The 18,879-nt window shown below is 40.5% G+C and overlaps 1 protein-coding gene across 2 annotated transcripts in view; it reads left to right on the forward strand.

The window, feature by feature from the left end:
• Positions 1 to 13,544: 13,544 nt before the first annotated feature.
• RELN (reelin) overlaps positions 13,545 to 18,879 on the forward strand; it is a 456,663-nt gene continuing 451,328 nt past the window's right edge. The window contains exon 1 of one of the 2 annotated variants that reach the window (XM_073328520.2): positions 13,545 to 14,128. In XM_073328520.2, the coding sequence (XP_073184621.1) occupies positions 13,885 to 14,128 (244 nt within the window). In that variant the 5' untranslated portion in view covers positions 13,545 to 13,884. The remainder of the gene's footprint in view (positions 14,129 to 18,879) is intronic. The other variant, XM_073328521.2, reaches the window with a different exon arrangement.

Consider the following 18,879-nt stretch of genomic DNA (forward strand, 5'->3'; position numbering starts at 1 on the left):
TATTTTTTTATTTCAACCTCATTCCAAGTCATATATTTCCCTATTTCAGTCGCCCACTGAAATCCATCCATCTTGACAACTATCCTCTGACTGACATAGCAAGCAAAATGGCTTCCCAAATCACGACTTTGTAGACCAATATATGTAACAGATCAATGAAGCAAGTGTTCTCTAGACTGGAATTTTGGAAAGGTTTTAAGGGAGCTAGGTGTCCAACTTCCATTTAATTTCAGGATTAAGTGCCTTTCAAAATCTCAGTCTTACAGAGCAGATGTAAGTACTGCAAACCTGAGTAGAACTTCTGTGATGACCCAGCACAAGCTACTTTCTATACAGTAGCCAAAAAAAGGACTATAACAATCATCATCATAAAACTTTTCTTGTACATTGCCTTTCAGGTAAAGAGCTCAAGTGCTTTGAAAGGTGGATAACTAGTATTAATTCTCATTTTTCAGCTGGGGAAAGCACTTATGACATACTGCCAAGGCCACACAGTGGCATTCTGATATGGAATCTACTTCTGCTCTGAACACTTCTTTGGAAGGTTGGGGACCATCTGATGGCTTGTTGCTGAAATAAGCTGGTGACCTTGGTCCATTTTTTTTAATGGGCAGATGTCCACAATCCATATACAAAAAAGTCTTCATAATTTGGCACTAATAAGCACCCTTGCTGGCAGTCTCGGAAGAAGCCAAGGATTTGAATGGGCATTGAGAATTAACCCAAATCCTATGGCTGCTTTCTCTATAGACAGACACTAACTATTGTGTGTCTGTACTCTGGATAAACAGACAGCTTCAGCCATAAAGCCTATTGTGAACAGTGACAAAAGAAAATCTCTTTACAATTTGTTTTTTGGGAAAAAAAGAAATTGAGAAAGATAAATGTGGCTATATGAAATTTAATCAAGGGTGTTAACATAAGGGCAGATGAAGTCTAAAAAACCTTGCACTCAGGATATTAAAATTATATTTCCTTTTGTACAGCATCTGCACCTGTGTTCCTAGCATCATTTCTTCTACTCCAGCCTTGAACATGGAAAGAGGCTTTTCATATGTGAAGCAGTCATCGTGCCAATAATATCAACCCACGTTTTGAATGAACTGAAAATATTTTTTCCGCCTTAAACAAAACTTGTGTCCATACTGAATTAGTTAAATCCTCTGTCATCTAATGTTTGTTTTGTCAATAATATTAACAACATCTGAGTTGTTCATCACCTGATGTATGGTGTAATGCCACTGGTCAAAACATAGGGTTTTTTTAAAAAGAGAAATCTCAATTTCTAATGCTACTTTTTGTACTTTTGGATATTATGGAGCAGATTTTTTAAAACTGTGTGCGGCAAAGTTTGATACCTACTTTGCAATGGTGTAAATGATTGCACAAGATGAAAGCCAACATACATTGGGGTTTGCAAGTACCTGAGTCATGTGCATATATTGAATTATTTTAATAGAATGTGGTGGTAATACTATCTGAGAGCAATGATTTGAGTTTCTGTAATTATGATCCTAAGCCTGTAACCCTTATTCACAGCAGTAATCACCCAGTGCCCAAAAAATAAAGTATGATTGGGACTACTTGTATAGTAAAGGTTGCAGGGCTGGAACATATGTGATATCATTACAATGTTTTTTCTAATAGGTGGGACACGTAGGAGAAAAAATGTGGTCTACTGGTTAGAGCCCAAGTTCCTTTTTGTATAAAATCTGAGTTGTAATTCTTACCCTCATTTATAAAGTGCTCAGAGGCCCTGGATAATAGAATCTATGTACATGCAAAGTATTGTCATTATTTATTAGCTTTCTTTAGCACTGTGGGAGTTATATAGAAAGCAAAATATACATTTATCTTGATCCTGCACACCCAGTAGCCTGCAGGAATAATATAATTTATCAATAGTTTCTTTATCGGTCTTATTATAATATGGAATGAAAATACAATATAGTGTTCTCCTAACACCATTGAGCCTGCATATGCCATTGATCAGGTGTGAACATTAGCTATGCAACAGTCATCTGTTTTTTCCAAGCCAGCTCTTCCAAGTAAATGTCTACATGGTGAAGTGCCTTAGGACACTTAGGAATTGGGTGGAGATTACTGACTGGGAAATAGCTATAGACAGAATATAACTTAATTAAGGTTACTAGAAAAAGAATGAAGTCAGTATTTCTTGATATGTGGTTAAGTGATTTATTGTATATCTGATTTCTTAAATAAAGTTTGCTTTGTACATTACTAAACTCATCTGTTGTTACTTTGCTGTTTTATCCCCCAAGGATGCACAGAGGTGAAATTGCTAAATGTATTGAGCTTACTATATATGGCTGAAACTGGCACTCCTAAATTACTTAGGCACTTCTGAAATTTTTTCCTAAGGATAGGGATTAATTCAGCCATTAACACTCATAAAAGAGGGAGAAACTGAGTACTATATGTCATTGCTATTATTATTCAAATAAAAAGTGAAATATTTAATTATACTGTTAATTTCTATAATTATTGTACTTGACACTGATAAATGTAAACGGATACTAGACCAAATAGAGCTGTTCATTTTATAATTTATTTATTTACTCTATTAAACTGATGGGACTGAAAAATGGGCAGTACTAGCTTAGTGAAAATGATGTAAGGATCGTGACATATGCAACAAGGCTGTGTCAGAAATCATATACTTTGCAGTCCACATTTTTAATGCTATAATAAACAAGAGGGTGCAATGGGACATAATACTATGTACAAGCAGATGCTTATGACTCATGCCTATAAGTGTAGATCTTTCCTCAGAAGCGGTAGTAATAAAATGATCTACAACAAACAATCGTAACCCTATGACTATGGCAAATGTTTTTCTATCTGCATGAATTTCCTGCGGCAGTGATTCTTTTGAATACATGAACTCACATATTATAATATTTTGCTCTGTATGTCAGATATAGTTACATTTTTTACCTTGGCTTCATTTGAAGAGGTTTCTTTAAGCTGCTTGTTTCTTTCTTTTTTATTTTTCCCCAATATTTTCGGACATCTTATTTTTCACAGTAAATGACACAATACTTTCTGGAACAATATTCTGCTTTATCTCCAGGAGAAAACAGTAGGTGGCTTACTTTTGGGGATTCCTGCCTTGTTTACGACTTTTCTAGGCCACTTTCCAAAGAAGAAGAATACTGTGCTTTGCACTTCTAGAGGGCTTTCCATTCAAGGCTCCCAAAATATTTGACAAATATTAATTCATTTAGGGCCAGAGAGTGGCCTGGTCTACATGGCTGTGCAAAGGCATAAGGGAGAATAAGATCCCCAAATATCCCTGTGCATCCTCTCGGGACCTTGTAGATATCAGGAGGTAAATGCATGCTGCAGACCTCCTATTCCCCTCCGCCTGAGCAAGTCTTTAAGGAGAGAGGCAGAAATAGGCAGACCCTTGACTCCATCCCACCTTGCTCCTTCCCAATACTCTGGCAGCTGAGCTGGTAAGAGCCAGTAGCATGTCAGTACTGGTAAGAGCCACTAGCAGATTACTGGTAGCAAAGAAGGAATCATACTTCTCCGAAGCACAATTCATTCTTTGGGGGTGCTCTTGAAGTGGTGATCCAAGGACTGGAAAGCATGCCTGACTGAGAGAATTAAGGGGCTCAGTTTACTAGCTTACTGAAAAGAAAGGTAAGAAGTGACTTGATCATGGCAGTGATAGACTGCTCGATGTCTAGTTGGCAGTCAGTATCAAGCAGAGTGTCCCAGTGGTCGGTCCTGGGGCCAGTTTTATTCAACATCTTTATTAATGATCTGGATGATGGGATGAATTGCACCCTCAGCAAGTTCCCAGATGACACTAAACTGTAGGGAGAGGTAGATATGCTGGAGGGTAGGGATAGAGTCCAGAGTGACCTAGACAAATTGGAGGATTGGGCCGAAATAAATCTGATGAGGTTCGACAAGGACAAGTGCACTTAGGACGAAGAATCCCATGCACTGCTACAGGCTGGGGACCGACTGGCTAAACAGCAGTTCTGCAGAAAAGGACCTGGGGATTACAGTGAACGAGAAGCTGGATATGAGTCAGCAGTGTGCCCTTGTTGCCAAGAAGGCCAACAACATATTGGGCTGTATCAGTAGAAGCATTGCCAGCAGATCAAGGGAAGTGATTATTCCCCTCTATTCTGCACTGGTGAGGCCACCCCTAGAGTACTGTGTCCAGTTTTGGTTCCCTCACTACAAAAGGGATATGGACAAATTGGAGAGAGTCTAGTGGAAGGAAACGTGAATGATTAGGGGGCTGGGGCACGTGACTTAAGAGGAGAGGCTGAGGGAACTGGGGTTATTTAGTCTGCAGAAGAGAAGAGTGAGGGGGGATTTGATAGCAGCCTTCAACTACCTGAAGGGGGGTTCCAAAGAGTATGGAGCTAGGCTGTTCTAAGTGGTGGCAGATGATAGAACAAGTAGCAATGGTCTCTAGTTGCAGTGGGGGAGGTCTAGGTTGGATATTAGGAAAAACTTTTTCACTAGGAGGGTAGTGAAGCACTGGAATGGATTACCTAGGGAGGTGGTGGAATCTCCATCCTTAGAGGGTTTTAAGGCCCGGCTTGACAAAGTCCTGGCTGGGATGATTTAGTTGGTGTTGGTTCTGCTCTGAGCAGGGGGTTGGACTAGATGACTTCCTGAGGTCTCTTCCAACCCTAATATTCTATGATTCTATGGTGTATGATTACCTACACAGAGAGAATGTATCTGATACTATAGGGCTCTTAAGGCTAGCAGATAATGGCATAACAAAATCCAATAGCTGGAAGTAGAAGTAAGATAAACTTAAACTGGAAATAAGTTGCAATTGTTTAACGGTAATGGTAATTAATTATTGGAACAATTTACCAAGGGATGTGGTAGATTGTCTGTTACGTGAATACTTTACGTCAAAACTATCCTGTAGTTCAGCCACAAATTACTGGATTTGATGGAGGAATTGCTTGGTGAAATTCTATGGCCTGTGTTAAACAGCAGGTCAGACTAGATGATCCCCAAAGTACCCTCTGGCTTTAAAATCCACTGGCCAGATTTTTAACTATACTATGGCCCTGTTAACATCACTCTGGCAGTGTAAATGAGCCTTACTGTGATTGAAAATCTGCTCTATTTAATATCTGCCAGTACAATCCAGCTCTTAGTTTCAAAACACCCCTGTGAAACAGGTAAATATTATCTCATGTTACAGGTAAAGAAACTGAGACACAGAAGAGTTAAGTGATTGCCAATGGACACACAGGAAGTCAGTAGCCATGCTGGGAGTAGAACCCAGATCTCCAAATTCCCAGACTCATGCCTTAATGATATAACCATCATCCCTGCCTAGGAATATAATATCATGTCCTGATGTATATTTTGCACTATGAAGGAGATTTTCATTGACAATCAGTCACTGTAAAAGATTTCTCAGTGACCTTAAAGAGAGGTGGGAGAAACATTTGACTCACAAGTGATGAATTTTATATTTCTAGTAGACAATTTGTAATCAGGAAAAAATATCTGCTCATTGTGCAATATTCTGGCTTGCTTAAAGCTCTGGCTTGCTCTTATATTTAAAATTTTTATTTCATAATAACTTGCAATTCTATTTCTTTAGTCCATCTAGTTTTGTTGCTTGCCAAAGTCACTTTTTTGGGTCAGAATTGGAGTAAAATTCTATTCTACTCTTCATTTCCTCACTAAAAACACACACCCTGTGCCACCCTCTCAGCATTTACCACACCCTGGGCCCATTTTATATGGTCTTCCCATATTTTTTGGATTAGGGATTATTATGAAAAACAAGTCATTTGACAATTTATAAATGCCAAAATATGAATGAAGTTAAATAACAATAATTCAGTCCTTTTTCTGTGCAATCCTGAGCTGACTTTTTACATAAGTTTCATAATAAGTAGGACCTAAACATGTGGGGGATGCTGGGACTGGGAGAATGAAAAGTGAGAATGAAAAGAATGAAAAGTTATTTTTTTTCTCTCTATTCATGGGTCCTGTTCCTTTGGTGCTTCCCCACCATCTCTCTTCCTGGTTGCTTTGCCATTCTATAAGTATGCACACATACACAAACACACATGGCATCTCTCCTCTCCCACCACTCCCTTTCCCTTCCCTAAGCTGGCAGAGCAGCAAATAAAGGTGAGACCATTGCACTGCTGCACTTTTGTGTTGTTCCTCCTCTTATACCTGGAGCAGAACCTAGAAAAGTGTCATTGGACTGTACCTGTGTACGCCAGCCCACTTTGGCCCCAATCTAATTGTACTAGCTGGCCAGAAAGTGCCTGTATAGATGGGAGAGAGTGTTTCTTTCAGGGAATTGTTATAGTCTGCAGCAGTTCTCAAGCTGTGGGTCAGGACTCCAAAGTGGGTTGCATCCCCATTTTAATGGGGTTGCCAGGGCCAGCATTAGACTCACTGGGACCTGGGGCTGAATTCGAAGTCCAAGGGCTTCATTCCAGAGCGGCAGGGCTTGAACTTGGGCTCCACCCCTCCACCCTCTGCCTGGGGTCATGTAGTAATTTTTGTTGTCAGAAGGCGGTCACGGTGCATTGAAAACCTGTTATAGAGGACACAGAAATACTTCAATGCATTCTATACTGAGCTGACTACAAGGCAGATTTGTTTTTACCATTTGTATTACAGTAGCCCCAATAAGGCCCACTCAGGATCAGGGCCCCACTTTTCTGGGCGCTCTACAAATATGTATTAAAAGACAGTCCCTTCCCTAAAGAGCTTGTAGTTCAGAATGCGGCAGCTCAGTTACTGTGCTTGGGCAAAGAGTTACTGCCTACCTGCAGCTTTGCTCCCTGCACTGGATGTTTGTTGATATGCTAATTTTAATATTTGAAGGCCCTGATAGGCTAGTTCTCACATAAGTTACCAAGCCTCTGACACCCTGTGTATGTCTCATCTCACCCCATAGGTCAGAGAGCGTGGAGTTTTTACTTCTGGGCGGTGGTGTGTCAAGCTAGAATGTGTGCTGCCTATATCTTTGCTGTTGTGACTCTTGACCCTTGGAACGCCCTCTCTTCTGAGTTGAGAAGTGCTCCAGGGTTAGCCTTATTTCAATGAGACTTTTAGACTTTCTACTTTCTACTAATTCTCAAGTTTTTGGTATAACTTTAGTCATTTTAAAGAATGTTAATTGACTTTAATCTGTGTTTTTTACATTTAGTTGTCATTTGTATGCGTTTTCTGACAGGCACTATATAAAAAAAATGAATTATAGTAATGTGCTCTTCCTGCACAAACCAGTATTGTGTATATGTTTGAGAAAAGTGTTGAATCCTCATGCACAGTTTCACTGACATTTGATTACAGAGCTCATCTTCATCATAAGTCATGCACTTTATATACACTTTAAACACATTGATGTTAAGATAAATTCTCAGCAACGGCAGTAAAGTATATTGGTCGACTGTGTGATTTCTGGTGCTCTGTAGGATTAACAGTTATTAGGTGGAACAGAAGGAACATCTTTTACAGACTTCCTCACATTTGAATTCTAGCTTCCTTAAAAAGGTAAACAGTCAAAATTGTCATAGGCTGTTAGTCATGTGTACTTTAGGTCCTTGAGGTTATTTTAGTGGGAATAGTGAAGTGGAGAGATAATTTAGGTTGTAAAATGGTCTAAGGGTTTCTTTTGTGGCCACTGACATTTAAAAAATTCTTCAGATAAAGGCTACTGAGGATAAATATTTGCAGGTTAATAAAAACCTTGGAAGCCTGAGCAGGCAGGTATTACACATGTAAACATCTAGCATTTTTTTTCAGAAATCCTAGGTTACAAATATACAGTAGGAAACAACATTATTGGACATCAATGTTTGTACAGGAAAATGTTTCCTAAAAACACAATTATTCAAATTACACCCAAAAGCAAATTTTTAAATAAAAAATTGATCAAGAGATTTTAAATTACCAGTGTCAATTTAAATGTATTGACATACAGTCTTTGTGATATATTCATAGGGAGCATCAATGCACTGGATCAGAAACAGAGAAGAATCTATTCTTATGCCTATATATAACCTCCAGACCATGCACTGAAGGAAACAGAATCCATGAATTCTCTGAAGTAATTAAAACTACAGAGAACTCAGACCCCATTTTTAAGAATGGTTGTGTGCCTGTCTGATGTGCACATCTTCATATACGACAAATAGTCAGAAAGTTTAAAATAAGTTTTATGGTCAGAATCACACAGGGTACCATTGGTTTGTTTTATAAACTAAACAGAGGTTGCTTGTAGTAGATCTGAATACTGAACAGTTTATAGTAGAAAAAAGCAGAATTCAAAACAACATGACAAAACATAAACGTTTCATGCACATTAAAGTTGTAATGCCTAACATTTCCATTATTAAATCACACAGAGGAATGTTGTTGTTATTTTGCTGATTTGAAGGCATTTTTTAAATCTTTTTTTTTTGTAAATGGCTACAACATCAATGACAAATGTATGGGAGTAGGCTCGAAACTGACCAATTTTGTAACATTAACAGAGTTTGACACGTTAGGAAGACGTGCCAGGTTGTTGTTAAAAGAGAGACGTCATCAATATTCTCTTTTATATTCATAATTCATTAATGTTAATGAGCAATAAGGAAATGTTCATTTAAAATAATTTGTTGGAAATGCAATGTAAGGGAGAGAGAAGGAGAACATATGATGGTAAATGTTATATTTTCAGATGAAATGGTGAGATTCAGAGCTGCCAGAAAACAAAATACATATTATATCACTCCACTGGAAAATGAAGCAGACAAACACTTTCCATTGTTCCCATCACAGAAAAATTAAAATCTCGTAATAACTTAGGCATGGAAGTTGCCTACAGTTTCACTTTTAAGGCTTTGTTTAGAAATGACTTATGCCTCACTTAAGATCAAAGTTCATGTAACTGGCAAGAAAAATTGCATTGCTGTATGACTATGACAAGTACCATGCACAAAAAGGGAATTCATCCAGAAGGATTATTTGGCATGGCAAAGATGCCCCAGCCCTTTCTGGTAAGTAATTGAGGCAGTTGTTGCGTAAATAGGGACAGAGAATAAAAGAATTAATAACCAAAATACTTTATTTTGAAAGGGAAGGCAAGTTTGACTAGCTACTAACTATTTCTGATGTGCACAGACAGCACTCATAGGATAGATGCCCCAGCTTTTACTGAACTTTACAGCCGAAAGGAACACATTTTTATCTCGTTTAAGACAGCGACAGAATTCCCATTGACCTCAATTAATGGGATCATGATTTGACTCTGTAAGTAGGAGGTAGCTGGAGAAGAACTTGACTACCTGGAATAGAACTGTCTTGATTGTCCCTAGTTTGTATTCTGTAGTGTGGGGATCTCGGTTTTTCATATTTTCTCAGCTGCATTGCTGTGGCAAAAATGGGTGGGATGGAAAATATATTCTGAGTAACTTGATATGACTGTGTCCTGCAGTTACAATGGAATTCTCTGCTGAATACCTTGTATCCCAATATCTAGACCATCCACTGGTGTGCAGTTAAAAACCATCCCTACTGTCTGAGCTTAATAACATGCCTGAGCTACAGCTCATGTTAAGCCCAGGGGTAAAACTGCCTCTAATAATGTGGTAATATTTTTTCAAGGATGAAGTGTTCATGAGCAATTTTGCCATTGTATCAGGTACAAAGATGGTTTCTCATGAAACCATTTATCTGTATCAAACACACCACTCTTCCTTATCCATCAGTGATTTATCTTCAATGAAACCTTTAAAGAAGTAAGAAGTACAGATGCAGCATATGCACTTTTACAGTGGTCATGGGTGGAATACATGCATAGAAAATGTAGTTTGTTTGCATTGCTGAGTTTTAAATAGAAATATCCAGTGGAAAGAAGATTTTCCACTTTTAACTTTTCACTGTGTGTCTCCATCTTAAAATCCTTATCAGCTGTGGTGAAATAGAAAGTATTTCAACTTCCTGTCTTGTTTCTGATTCTCCTTAAAGACTTTGAGTGCTGTGGAACAATGGATGAATGGGTCTTTGACATCACTAGTTTCAAACAACACAAGACAGATGTGTAGTCATGTTGTTTAATGCACTGCTGCAAGGCGCTTGGATACTATGGTGAGAATATTTCTGTGATTTTTCATCTGCATATGTAGAAATCTAGTCAGTTCCTTTATCTTGGTGCTATCTGTAAAGAATGTGGAGACGGGATCAGCATCAGAATCAGCCAGATGATCAAAATGGCAAAATAGCTCTCTCCTACTGTTTTCCATGTAACCGTTTATCTGTATCCAATATGTTCTAATGTTGGCTCTTTCTTTATAGGTCAAAAATGTTCAACATATACAGTGGACATTGCACCTTGCAAAACCACATACCATAGCCAAATTAATAAAGAAGCTGCTGTTTACATGCCATTCAATTCAGTTTTCACAAGTCAGTATGGACTGCAGGCATGCCGTGTTGTGATCTCCCACATCCTCTACCATATATCACAATGATGCTGGGGTTTTGTCTGGCTTTATAAGATGGCTCATGAGGATCCTTCGATCAAAGGCCATATAAAAATGTAAATTATTTATTATAGCTTTTGTTTTCATTTTGAGATGCATAGGTTGATCTTTAGTCACTTTTCCTATATAAATTGGAGTAATAATAATCTCTCTACTATTAATAAATAGCAGAGGGGTGAATGGAAAATACTGGCCAAAGACATTGGGGCAAACTCATGCTCTTACAAAATGTATCATGGGAGTTTAACTGTCTACACCAGTCAAGGAGTCACTGCACTAGTTGCTAAAATCTCATATGAAAGATTCAACACCCTCACTTTTCTGAAAGCAGACTGCATAAAACACAATGTTTCTAACTTGGAAGGGTGAAGGATGGTTGAGTCCAGTGGTGCTGCTCCTCCTAACCTCACAGCTGCAGCTCCCACTGAGCGGAACCAGGTCTGTAAGGCACACTACTTCCAACATATCCCACAGTCTCTGCAGTCTAACAGGATGTCCACGTAAAATGCTTTATGCCAACACTCCTGCTAAAGTCTCAGCTAGGTTACTCCAGCCATATCCTGGCTCGACCTAGTTGAGACCCAGAGCCGAGGGATGTTTGTAGGTAGAGTCTTCTTGTTTCCCTGGAAGATTCAAACTCCCATTCAGGAACTTATGAGAGAGCAACCAAAATCAGAAAATTTGATAGGCATGATTCTTGAGATATGTGAGAAAGCAGAGGAAATGTGCGTGGAAGAGGAAGGAGATGATGCTCTTCAAAGAAAGTAGAGGTAAGAAGACAAGAAAGAGGAATAAGAAATAAAGGAGGAGCTGTGAGATGGAGACAGACAGGTAGGATGGGTTGGACATGGGAGGAGCGAAAAAAGGATAAAGAAATGGAGGAAGGAAATAAGCAAGGAGAGACACCCAGCTTCTAGGTTAGTACATATAATTTGCTTGCAATCCTTTACTTTATTTCACTTACCTGGTAGGTGTTACCTATCTCAGTAAGTTTAGGAAGAAAATTACTGGATGGGCTGTTTTGAGAACCTGCATTAATATTGTTAGCTACTGTGGATTCTAAGCAAATGGAAACAAAGACAGAGAAAATGACCGAAAATTTGTGAGAATGGGCCTATCCAACTCCCAGTGAAATGTGTGGAAGTACTCCCATTGACATCAGTGGGAAGTAGATCAGGCCCCAAATCCCTCTGGCAGATTAGCTATGCACGTTTATTTGGAGAATTTTCCTTTGAAAAAAATTCAGTGTTGGCAACTATACCTACATCCCAGTAGAAGCAGCTGGGCTCCACTTTTCCTGCAGCAGTGGAAGCAAGTGATGGCCCACAGATTCCCTCTTCTCTCCACCTGCTCTTTTTTAATACATAGAAAAGTCAGTTATGTTTGGCAACGCCCCAAAATGAATTTGTTGGCTCCCCCCAAAATTGTAAATCCAGTCCGGCACAAAACTGTACAGCCATGCCCACAGTGGTGAAGAGTTAAGTGTAAATATGTTTGGGGAATGGCTCAGTTAAGGGGTCTAAATCATACAAGGTTCACTTCATAAAATCACCTGGCATAATTTGTACAGTTTGGCATTGCTGGAAATCTCTTCTTCGGAAAAAGTGAGTATTCCATAGCAAGACTCCAAATGTATTGTATTGGCAGAGCAATTGTGAGCGAACTTGCAGAGCATTTGCCTCCACCTGCTTGGCTGTACCAAAAGATATTATTAGCCCATCACTTTCATGAGCACTGAAATTCATGGAGACTCACAAAAGTAAAATAAATACATAGATTTTAAAAGGAAGACACAGAGCCAGCTTGAGTCTCATCTGAGAACATCAAGAGGTTCAGCGTCCAAGGCAGTGGCCCAGAATATTAGGTCAGCTGCAATGGGGTTGCAGATTGTCTTCTCCCTTTCATCACAGGCCACCCTCTCTTTATGAGGAGTCTCTATGGGAGTGAGTGTTTTCATGGTCTGATCCAGGCTTATCAAAAACAATAGTAAAAATTCCCTCTGCTACTGAACAGGACTGAATAAAATGAAAAATTGTAACGAAATTTTGCTAGTAGCAGGTTTGCTTCCGTTTGCTGTAGAGCTGGCACTGCAGCCAGGTACAGCAGATGGTGATGACCTCCCTTGGGTCTAGTATGTAGAATCTACATCAGATGCATGGAGGTGGGCCAGGGAAGCAGGCTGTATGAGGAGACGAAAAGATGTAGGACAGATGCAAGATATGTTCCATTCTACTTTTTCTTCCTTGAAGGGGGAACCTTTCCCTCTGGCAATGAAATTAATCCAGCAGGGACCCCCTGGACTGTCCAATTTTTGCACTTCAAAACTGCTGGCAGGTACGCTCTCCTTTCCAATTACATCATGTCACTAATGCTCACAGTGGCTGTATCTGGGCACTGGTTGGGATCCAACTGTGGGGTGGGAAGATGCATTAAAGCCTGGCAGGTCTACTCCCATCTCCTGATGCTCTGGTCCTTCTGCCAACCCATCCTCTGTTAAAAATGTATGTTTTTATGCAGTATTCCTGTAGCCAGCGCTTCATGTCCAGCCGCTCATTTCCCCCTGCAGTCCCTGTTGCACTTACTCCTTTGGCCATGGCTCCCTCTTTCCTTTCCATTACATAGGTCAGGGCTGAAATATACATTACAACCCAAATGTACCATCCCCATAAACGCTTCTGCTCACAAGAAACGGCTCTTTCCCCTAGATCACGAACTCTCCTTTCTGGGTGATAGTACCAAGGTGCCAACCCCACTTTTTTTTTAAATAATTTTAGCAAATGTCACAAGCCCAGGGGACCAGGAGGAGGGAGCAGCCAATACAGACAAAGACAGAGCAAACGGGCTCTGCCTAACTCTCCCAACCAGCCCCTGCCCGTCTCCTCTTCATTCGCAACAACAACAAAAAGGGGGAGGGATTTCCCCCCTCCCTTCTGCCCAGCCACCCGGGGAAATAAATTATTTCCAGCCCCTGCGTTTTCTGCCTCGTCTCCCCCCCTCGCCTGTCACTGACACCCTGAGGGGCGGCCGAGGCAGGCGCTCGCCCGGCTCCCACCAGGTTGCCCGAGCCCGAGAGCGGGCGGGGAGCGGCGCGGCGAAGGTGCGGGGACTGAGGCGGCGGGCAGAGCGGGGCGGCTGCTCCCCGACCCCCGGCCCCGGGGGAGTCCGCGCAGCAGCCCACAGCCGGCCGGCGGCTCCTCCCCAGCTGCCAAACTTCCCGGGCGGCCGCCGCGCAAACTTTTCTTTTTTTTTTTTTTTTTTTCGTTTTGTTTTGTTTTTTTGCCGGCTGGGTTTGGGGTCGGCTGCTCCCCGCCTTCGCCGGCGCTGCCCTGCAGGAGCGTGCGGGGCGGGCAGCCGCGGCAGCAGCATGGAGCGGAGGCAGCCGGCGCCGCCGGGCTTCCCTCGCGGGTGGCCTGTGCTGGTGGCGGTGCTGGGGCTGATGCTCCCCGGGCGCCAGGGGGCGGCGGGCTACTACCCCCGCTTCTCGCCCTTCTTCTTCCTCTGCACCCACCACGGGGAGCTGGCCGGGGACGGGGAGCAGGGAGAGGTGCTCGTGTCGCTCCAGCTCGCGGGGAACCCCACCTTCTACGTACCTGGCCAGGAGTATCACGGTAGGTGCCCGCGCCTGTCCCCGCTCCCCCACTCGCCTTCTCCGCTGGGGGGCGGGGAGGGGGGGCTCCTGGCCCCTGGGGGCGGCGGGGCGAGGGGGAAAGTCGGGGACTTGCCGCCAGCGAGGGAGCCCGCTGGGCGACTCGCCTCGTCCGCGGAGTTCCCTGGGCGGGGTGTGCGGGTGAAAGTTGGTTGAAATGTGCATAAGGAATGATTGATCTGGGCTGGGGACGCCCAAGGAATCTCCTTTCTCACCCCCCACCCCCCCGATCATCTGCTTCCACCTCTAAATGCTCATTGCTTTCCCCAGGCAGATCAAATATATACCCCCCACTCCTCTCTCTAGTTCTGTTATCTATCAGCTGATAATATTGGGATAGGCTATTTACCTGCCAGAGCTTTTGTGTGGCGAGGAATCTCTTCAGAACATCACCGGGACACTTTACATACTTGGTCCTTGGATTTGTAACCTTGCCCTCTTTTATATATATATAGTGTTGCTTGCAGGTCCAGCCGCAGGGAATTACATGGCTTGCTGGAAAAGTTCACATTGTTGAATGACCCACAGTGGTCTCACATTTTCATGCAATATTAGCCCCCCCATCATAATTCTCCTGATGTTCGGTGGTGTTAAACAACTCCATATACCTATTGGAAAATTGCACTGTTTTTTTGTAGGGATTTATTTTCAAATGTCACTATTTTTTTAGATGTTAACATCAGAACTCTACATTCCCTGTTAGACCAAGATGAAATATCGCAACAACAACAACAAAAATTAGCTGGTACCTATATTTCAAACTATCAACCTATTAATTTAATAAAACCAAAAATGTGGGCAGAGGTTGTGTGTTTTACAGAACATATGTATAAAGAGAGACCCTGCTGGCTAGTTCCCTGCCATAGAGATTTAAGTACTTAACACTAAGCTATTTCATGGATTTAATGAGGACTTCAAGAACATCAAAATATTCTAGACCTATCCTGATAATTTAGTAGGGCCTGCAGGTGTTTTCAGTCTTTGCTATTTGTACTAACTGTGACATGAAAGGAAAATAAGTGATTACTTATAGAGTTTGTATGTCATTTCTGATGTAAATTATGAAGACAAATTAATCCTTGAGGGGTCCCTTCTACTTTGTTCCATTGTCAAAAATATAGTAGCCTAAAGAAGTGAATTTTAGTTTATCTGTATTTGAATACAACTTCTCTGGATTACATCTGTGTTGTAAAACTGCCTGGGCATTCTGGTCCCCATCTCTGAGGAAACACAGCTGCTTTTTAATGGAAATTCTGGTTCTGCTCATTCATTTAAGTCCTGATCCAGAGCTCACTGAAATCAGTGGAAGTCTTTCCATTGACTCAAGTGATCTTTGTGTCAGACCTCTCCCGAACAGAGCCAACACTAGGCATAAGCATGCTAAGCAATTGATTAGGGCCCTGAGCAGCAAAAGGGGCCCCTCTCCTCTATTCACTTTTTTAATACATGTTGTGTGTGGGGGTGAGGTGTGGAGGGGCTCCCCAAAATATTCCTGTTTAGGGCCCGCAATGGGCTAGAATGGTCTCTGCTCTTGAGTAAACTGTAGTCCCTTTCCTTGATATACGTGCACTGAAAGAGCTGATAGGTGCCATTTGGAGGTCACCAGTATCTTTCATTGATTAATCAGCCAATACGATTGTGACACAGGCTTGACATGATGGGTGATTGAGCTTTGTCACTCAATATGACCCCAGGAAGGGGATTTATCTATAAGAGCCAAAAGTGAGAGTGTTAGGTCAAATGTTTACAGCTTGTCTTGAAGACGGAGCAATCAAGTTTTATTGGGAAATCATGCACTGTCATGATGAATAACTTCATTTTTCTAACTGCCCAAACTGAAGAGAGTTAACAGATGTAAGTAAATTATCCATTCGTGCAAAATCTTTACTTCCCTGATTTAATAGTGTTTATCACCTTGCTGACTTCCCCACCACATATACATATGTTTTAGCTCCTGTGAAATAGTGTACGTGCTTTTGGTTTTTCCCATAAAGTGACTATGTAAACTAGTAATGGTATAATTTAATGGTATTATAATAATTTCTTTATACAAGAGGCCTGTATGTGTAGAACCTTTAAAATCCATAGTCACTGTACGTTATTTGGGAGGCATTCACTACATCTCCTTCTCTCTCTTTGTATCCTTAGGTAGTATTTCACAACTTCAGAACAAAAGCTAATTTTAGAATACATTTTAAAAAGTGAGGAAATTAAAAGTAAAAACTTAAACCACCTTGTTAAGAGAAAGATATAACAGCACTTGGTTAAAGATGGAATTAAACTCTTAACTTTGAATTATCTGATTATTATTCTATCTCAAAAATTTAGTTTTATGTAAGCATTTTTGTGTCAATGTTCTTGGTTTTTTAAAAAACTGGATTAAAAGATGTTATAATGTTTTTACTTTATTAATTACTAAACCTCCAAGGGAGTTCCAGTCTTTACTTTTTAAGATAGACAATGTGCTTTTGATCCAATTGCTAAAAATCTTATAGAGCTTTCTTTAAAAAATAGTTTGAGGCCCACATGTAGTAAACTGCATGTGTAAAAGATGCATACTTAGCCATATTTATATTTTCTCCATCATCTCCAATCTACATCATATATTAAAAATCCAATTTTAGGTTTTAAAAGTTAATGATAAAACTAGGAGAAAAGAAGTTTAAAAGAACACATTTGTTTCAGAAACTCTTAAATACTGTTTGTTTTTCTTCCCCCAAAAAATACATAACTAAAACTTCTTATTCCATGGCTAACACCTTATTTTCCAGGTCTCAGCCTGAAGTCAATGTTTAGACCCAAGCGTGTAACCTTTGAAAAATGTGTTTTATCCTAAACGTGGTGAAAGCACTCTTGAGTATGACTGCCTGTTGTGTGGATTCCAAGGCATTAGGTGACCAGGGATTGGACATGTTATGGAGCTGACAGTTTTAGTCTCCTAGATAGAGATTTAGGGGAGGTGCAAATTTTGTGCTGCTTTGCTCATGCTCTCTCCATAGATGTCAGTGTAGAGCAGCATCACAGCCTCAGAGGAGCATGTTGTTCCTCTTGCCTTTGGGGCTTGTGCTGTTATTTGTGTTTTGGATTGCAAAGGGAGGGGAGAAATTATCCCCCAGGAACAAAAAAATCCAAATCAGAGGAGGGTCCTTAAATTAGGCAGGTATGGCTTTGCCTTTGGTGTTTTGAGTTAGAAACAATGTGATCTTTATCAACTGCTATAACTGGTTTCTGAACACACCCTTACATGTCATTTTTGCGTACCCACTTTCAGATGTTGCCAAGCTCCTGTGAATTTTGGACAATGGCCTGTATTTATCCTGATGAGTGATTGCAGGGGCTCAGGGGATGTGTAAGCATTAGATCCAGACCAAAAATAATGCTTTTGGTTCTGATTCTCAACTGCCTTGCACGTTGTGTAGGCATTTGTGTCCAGACTTTCAAAAGTGCTCAGCATCTACAACCAGGGCCCAGTTTTCACCAGACACCAATATATATATACGTGGCTAGATTTTCAACATAGCTCAGTAAATTATGTGCTTAGCCCTTTGAAAATTTGGACATAGGTGAGAGTCACAGTGAGAGTTACTGGGTGATGAGCTCTTTTGAAAATCTGGCCCTTGCAGCCTGATCTAAAGGCCATTGAAGTCAGTGGGAAGACTCAGATCGGGCCCTTATATGTGTGCAGAAGGGATATAAAATGCAGCTAAATAGGGTTGCCAACCCTCCAGGCTTGTCCTGGAGTCTCCAGGAATTAAAAATTAATCTTTCATTAAAGATTATGTCATGTAATAAAATCTCCATGAATACATCCAACCAAAATTGACAACCCTAAATCAGAGTGATAATGTTTTACAATCGCTTTGCACTGGTGTAAATGAGTACACAAGGTGCAAGACAATGAGAGTCAGGTCATTGAATATGCCTTTTGTTAGGCCCACTTCAGTTGTATCATCACACATAATTTATTAACTCTGGCTTTATTCTCAATGTTTTGATTGAACTTTAAATTGTAGGTTGACTCATTGGATCAGATTCAGACCGAGTGCAAGCAACTGCTGCTTCTTTTAATTCAGTCCTTGAAGTTGAAATTTGGTGCAGTAATTTTAAATTCACAAAGAATTTTAAAGTATCTTTTCATACTATCATAGTAGGGAACAATACATGAATCAGTATTCTAAGAGCTAATCCTATTCTAATGAGTACAGAACAAAGTACATACAAATGATCTTGAATAAATCATTAGTTTATATAGCAATAGTTCCGAGAAAATTATACGTTTTTGTAAAATAATCTTATACAATATTTCCAACTTGTACAGCTTGTTTTTTTCATTTTTGGTACACTAATTCAGTGCACACTGTTAGGAAAAGAAAGGGAAAGGTACTAATTGCTCTGCTGTATGCGGTCCCTGTATCACATCTGAAACATGTTTGTGTTATACACAACACGTACACAGACAATTATTTTAATTATTCTTTTAACAAACACAGTACATTAAGAAAATAAATTAATACAATCTGAAGAAATCACATGGGACAATTCTGTTTTTAAACAATATGTTTAACGTTACTGTAAAATGCAAATACACTGTGTGTCACCATTTGTAATGTAAAAAATATCCTTTAAAACTTCTCTCGTAAGGAAACAAAAATAGTGGATTTTCAGATGCACTACTGATGTAGAATACAAAGTGAGTTTTAAATATGTGGCAAT

Source organism: Lepidochelys kempii, chromosome 1, assembly GCF_965140285.1.
Source record: "Lepidochelys kempii isolate rLepKem1 chromosome 1, rLepKem1.hap1, whole genome shotgun sequence".
NCBI lineage: Eukaryota > Metazoa > Chordata > Testudines > Cheloniidae > Lepidochelys > Lepidochelys kempii.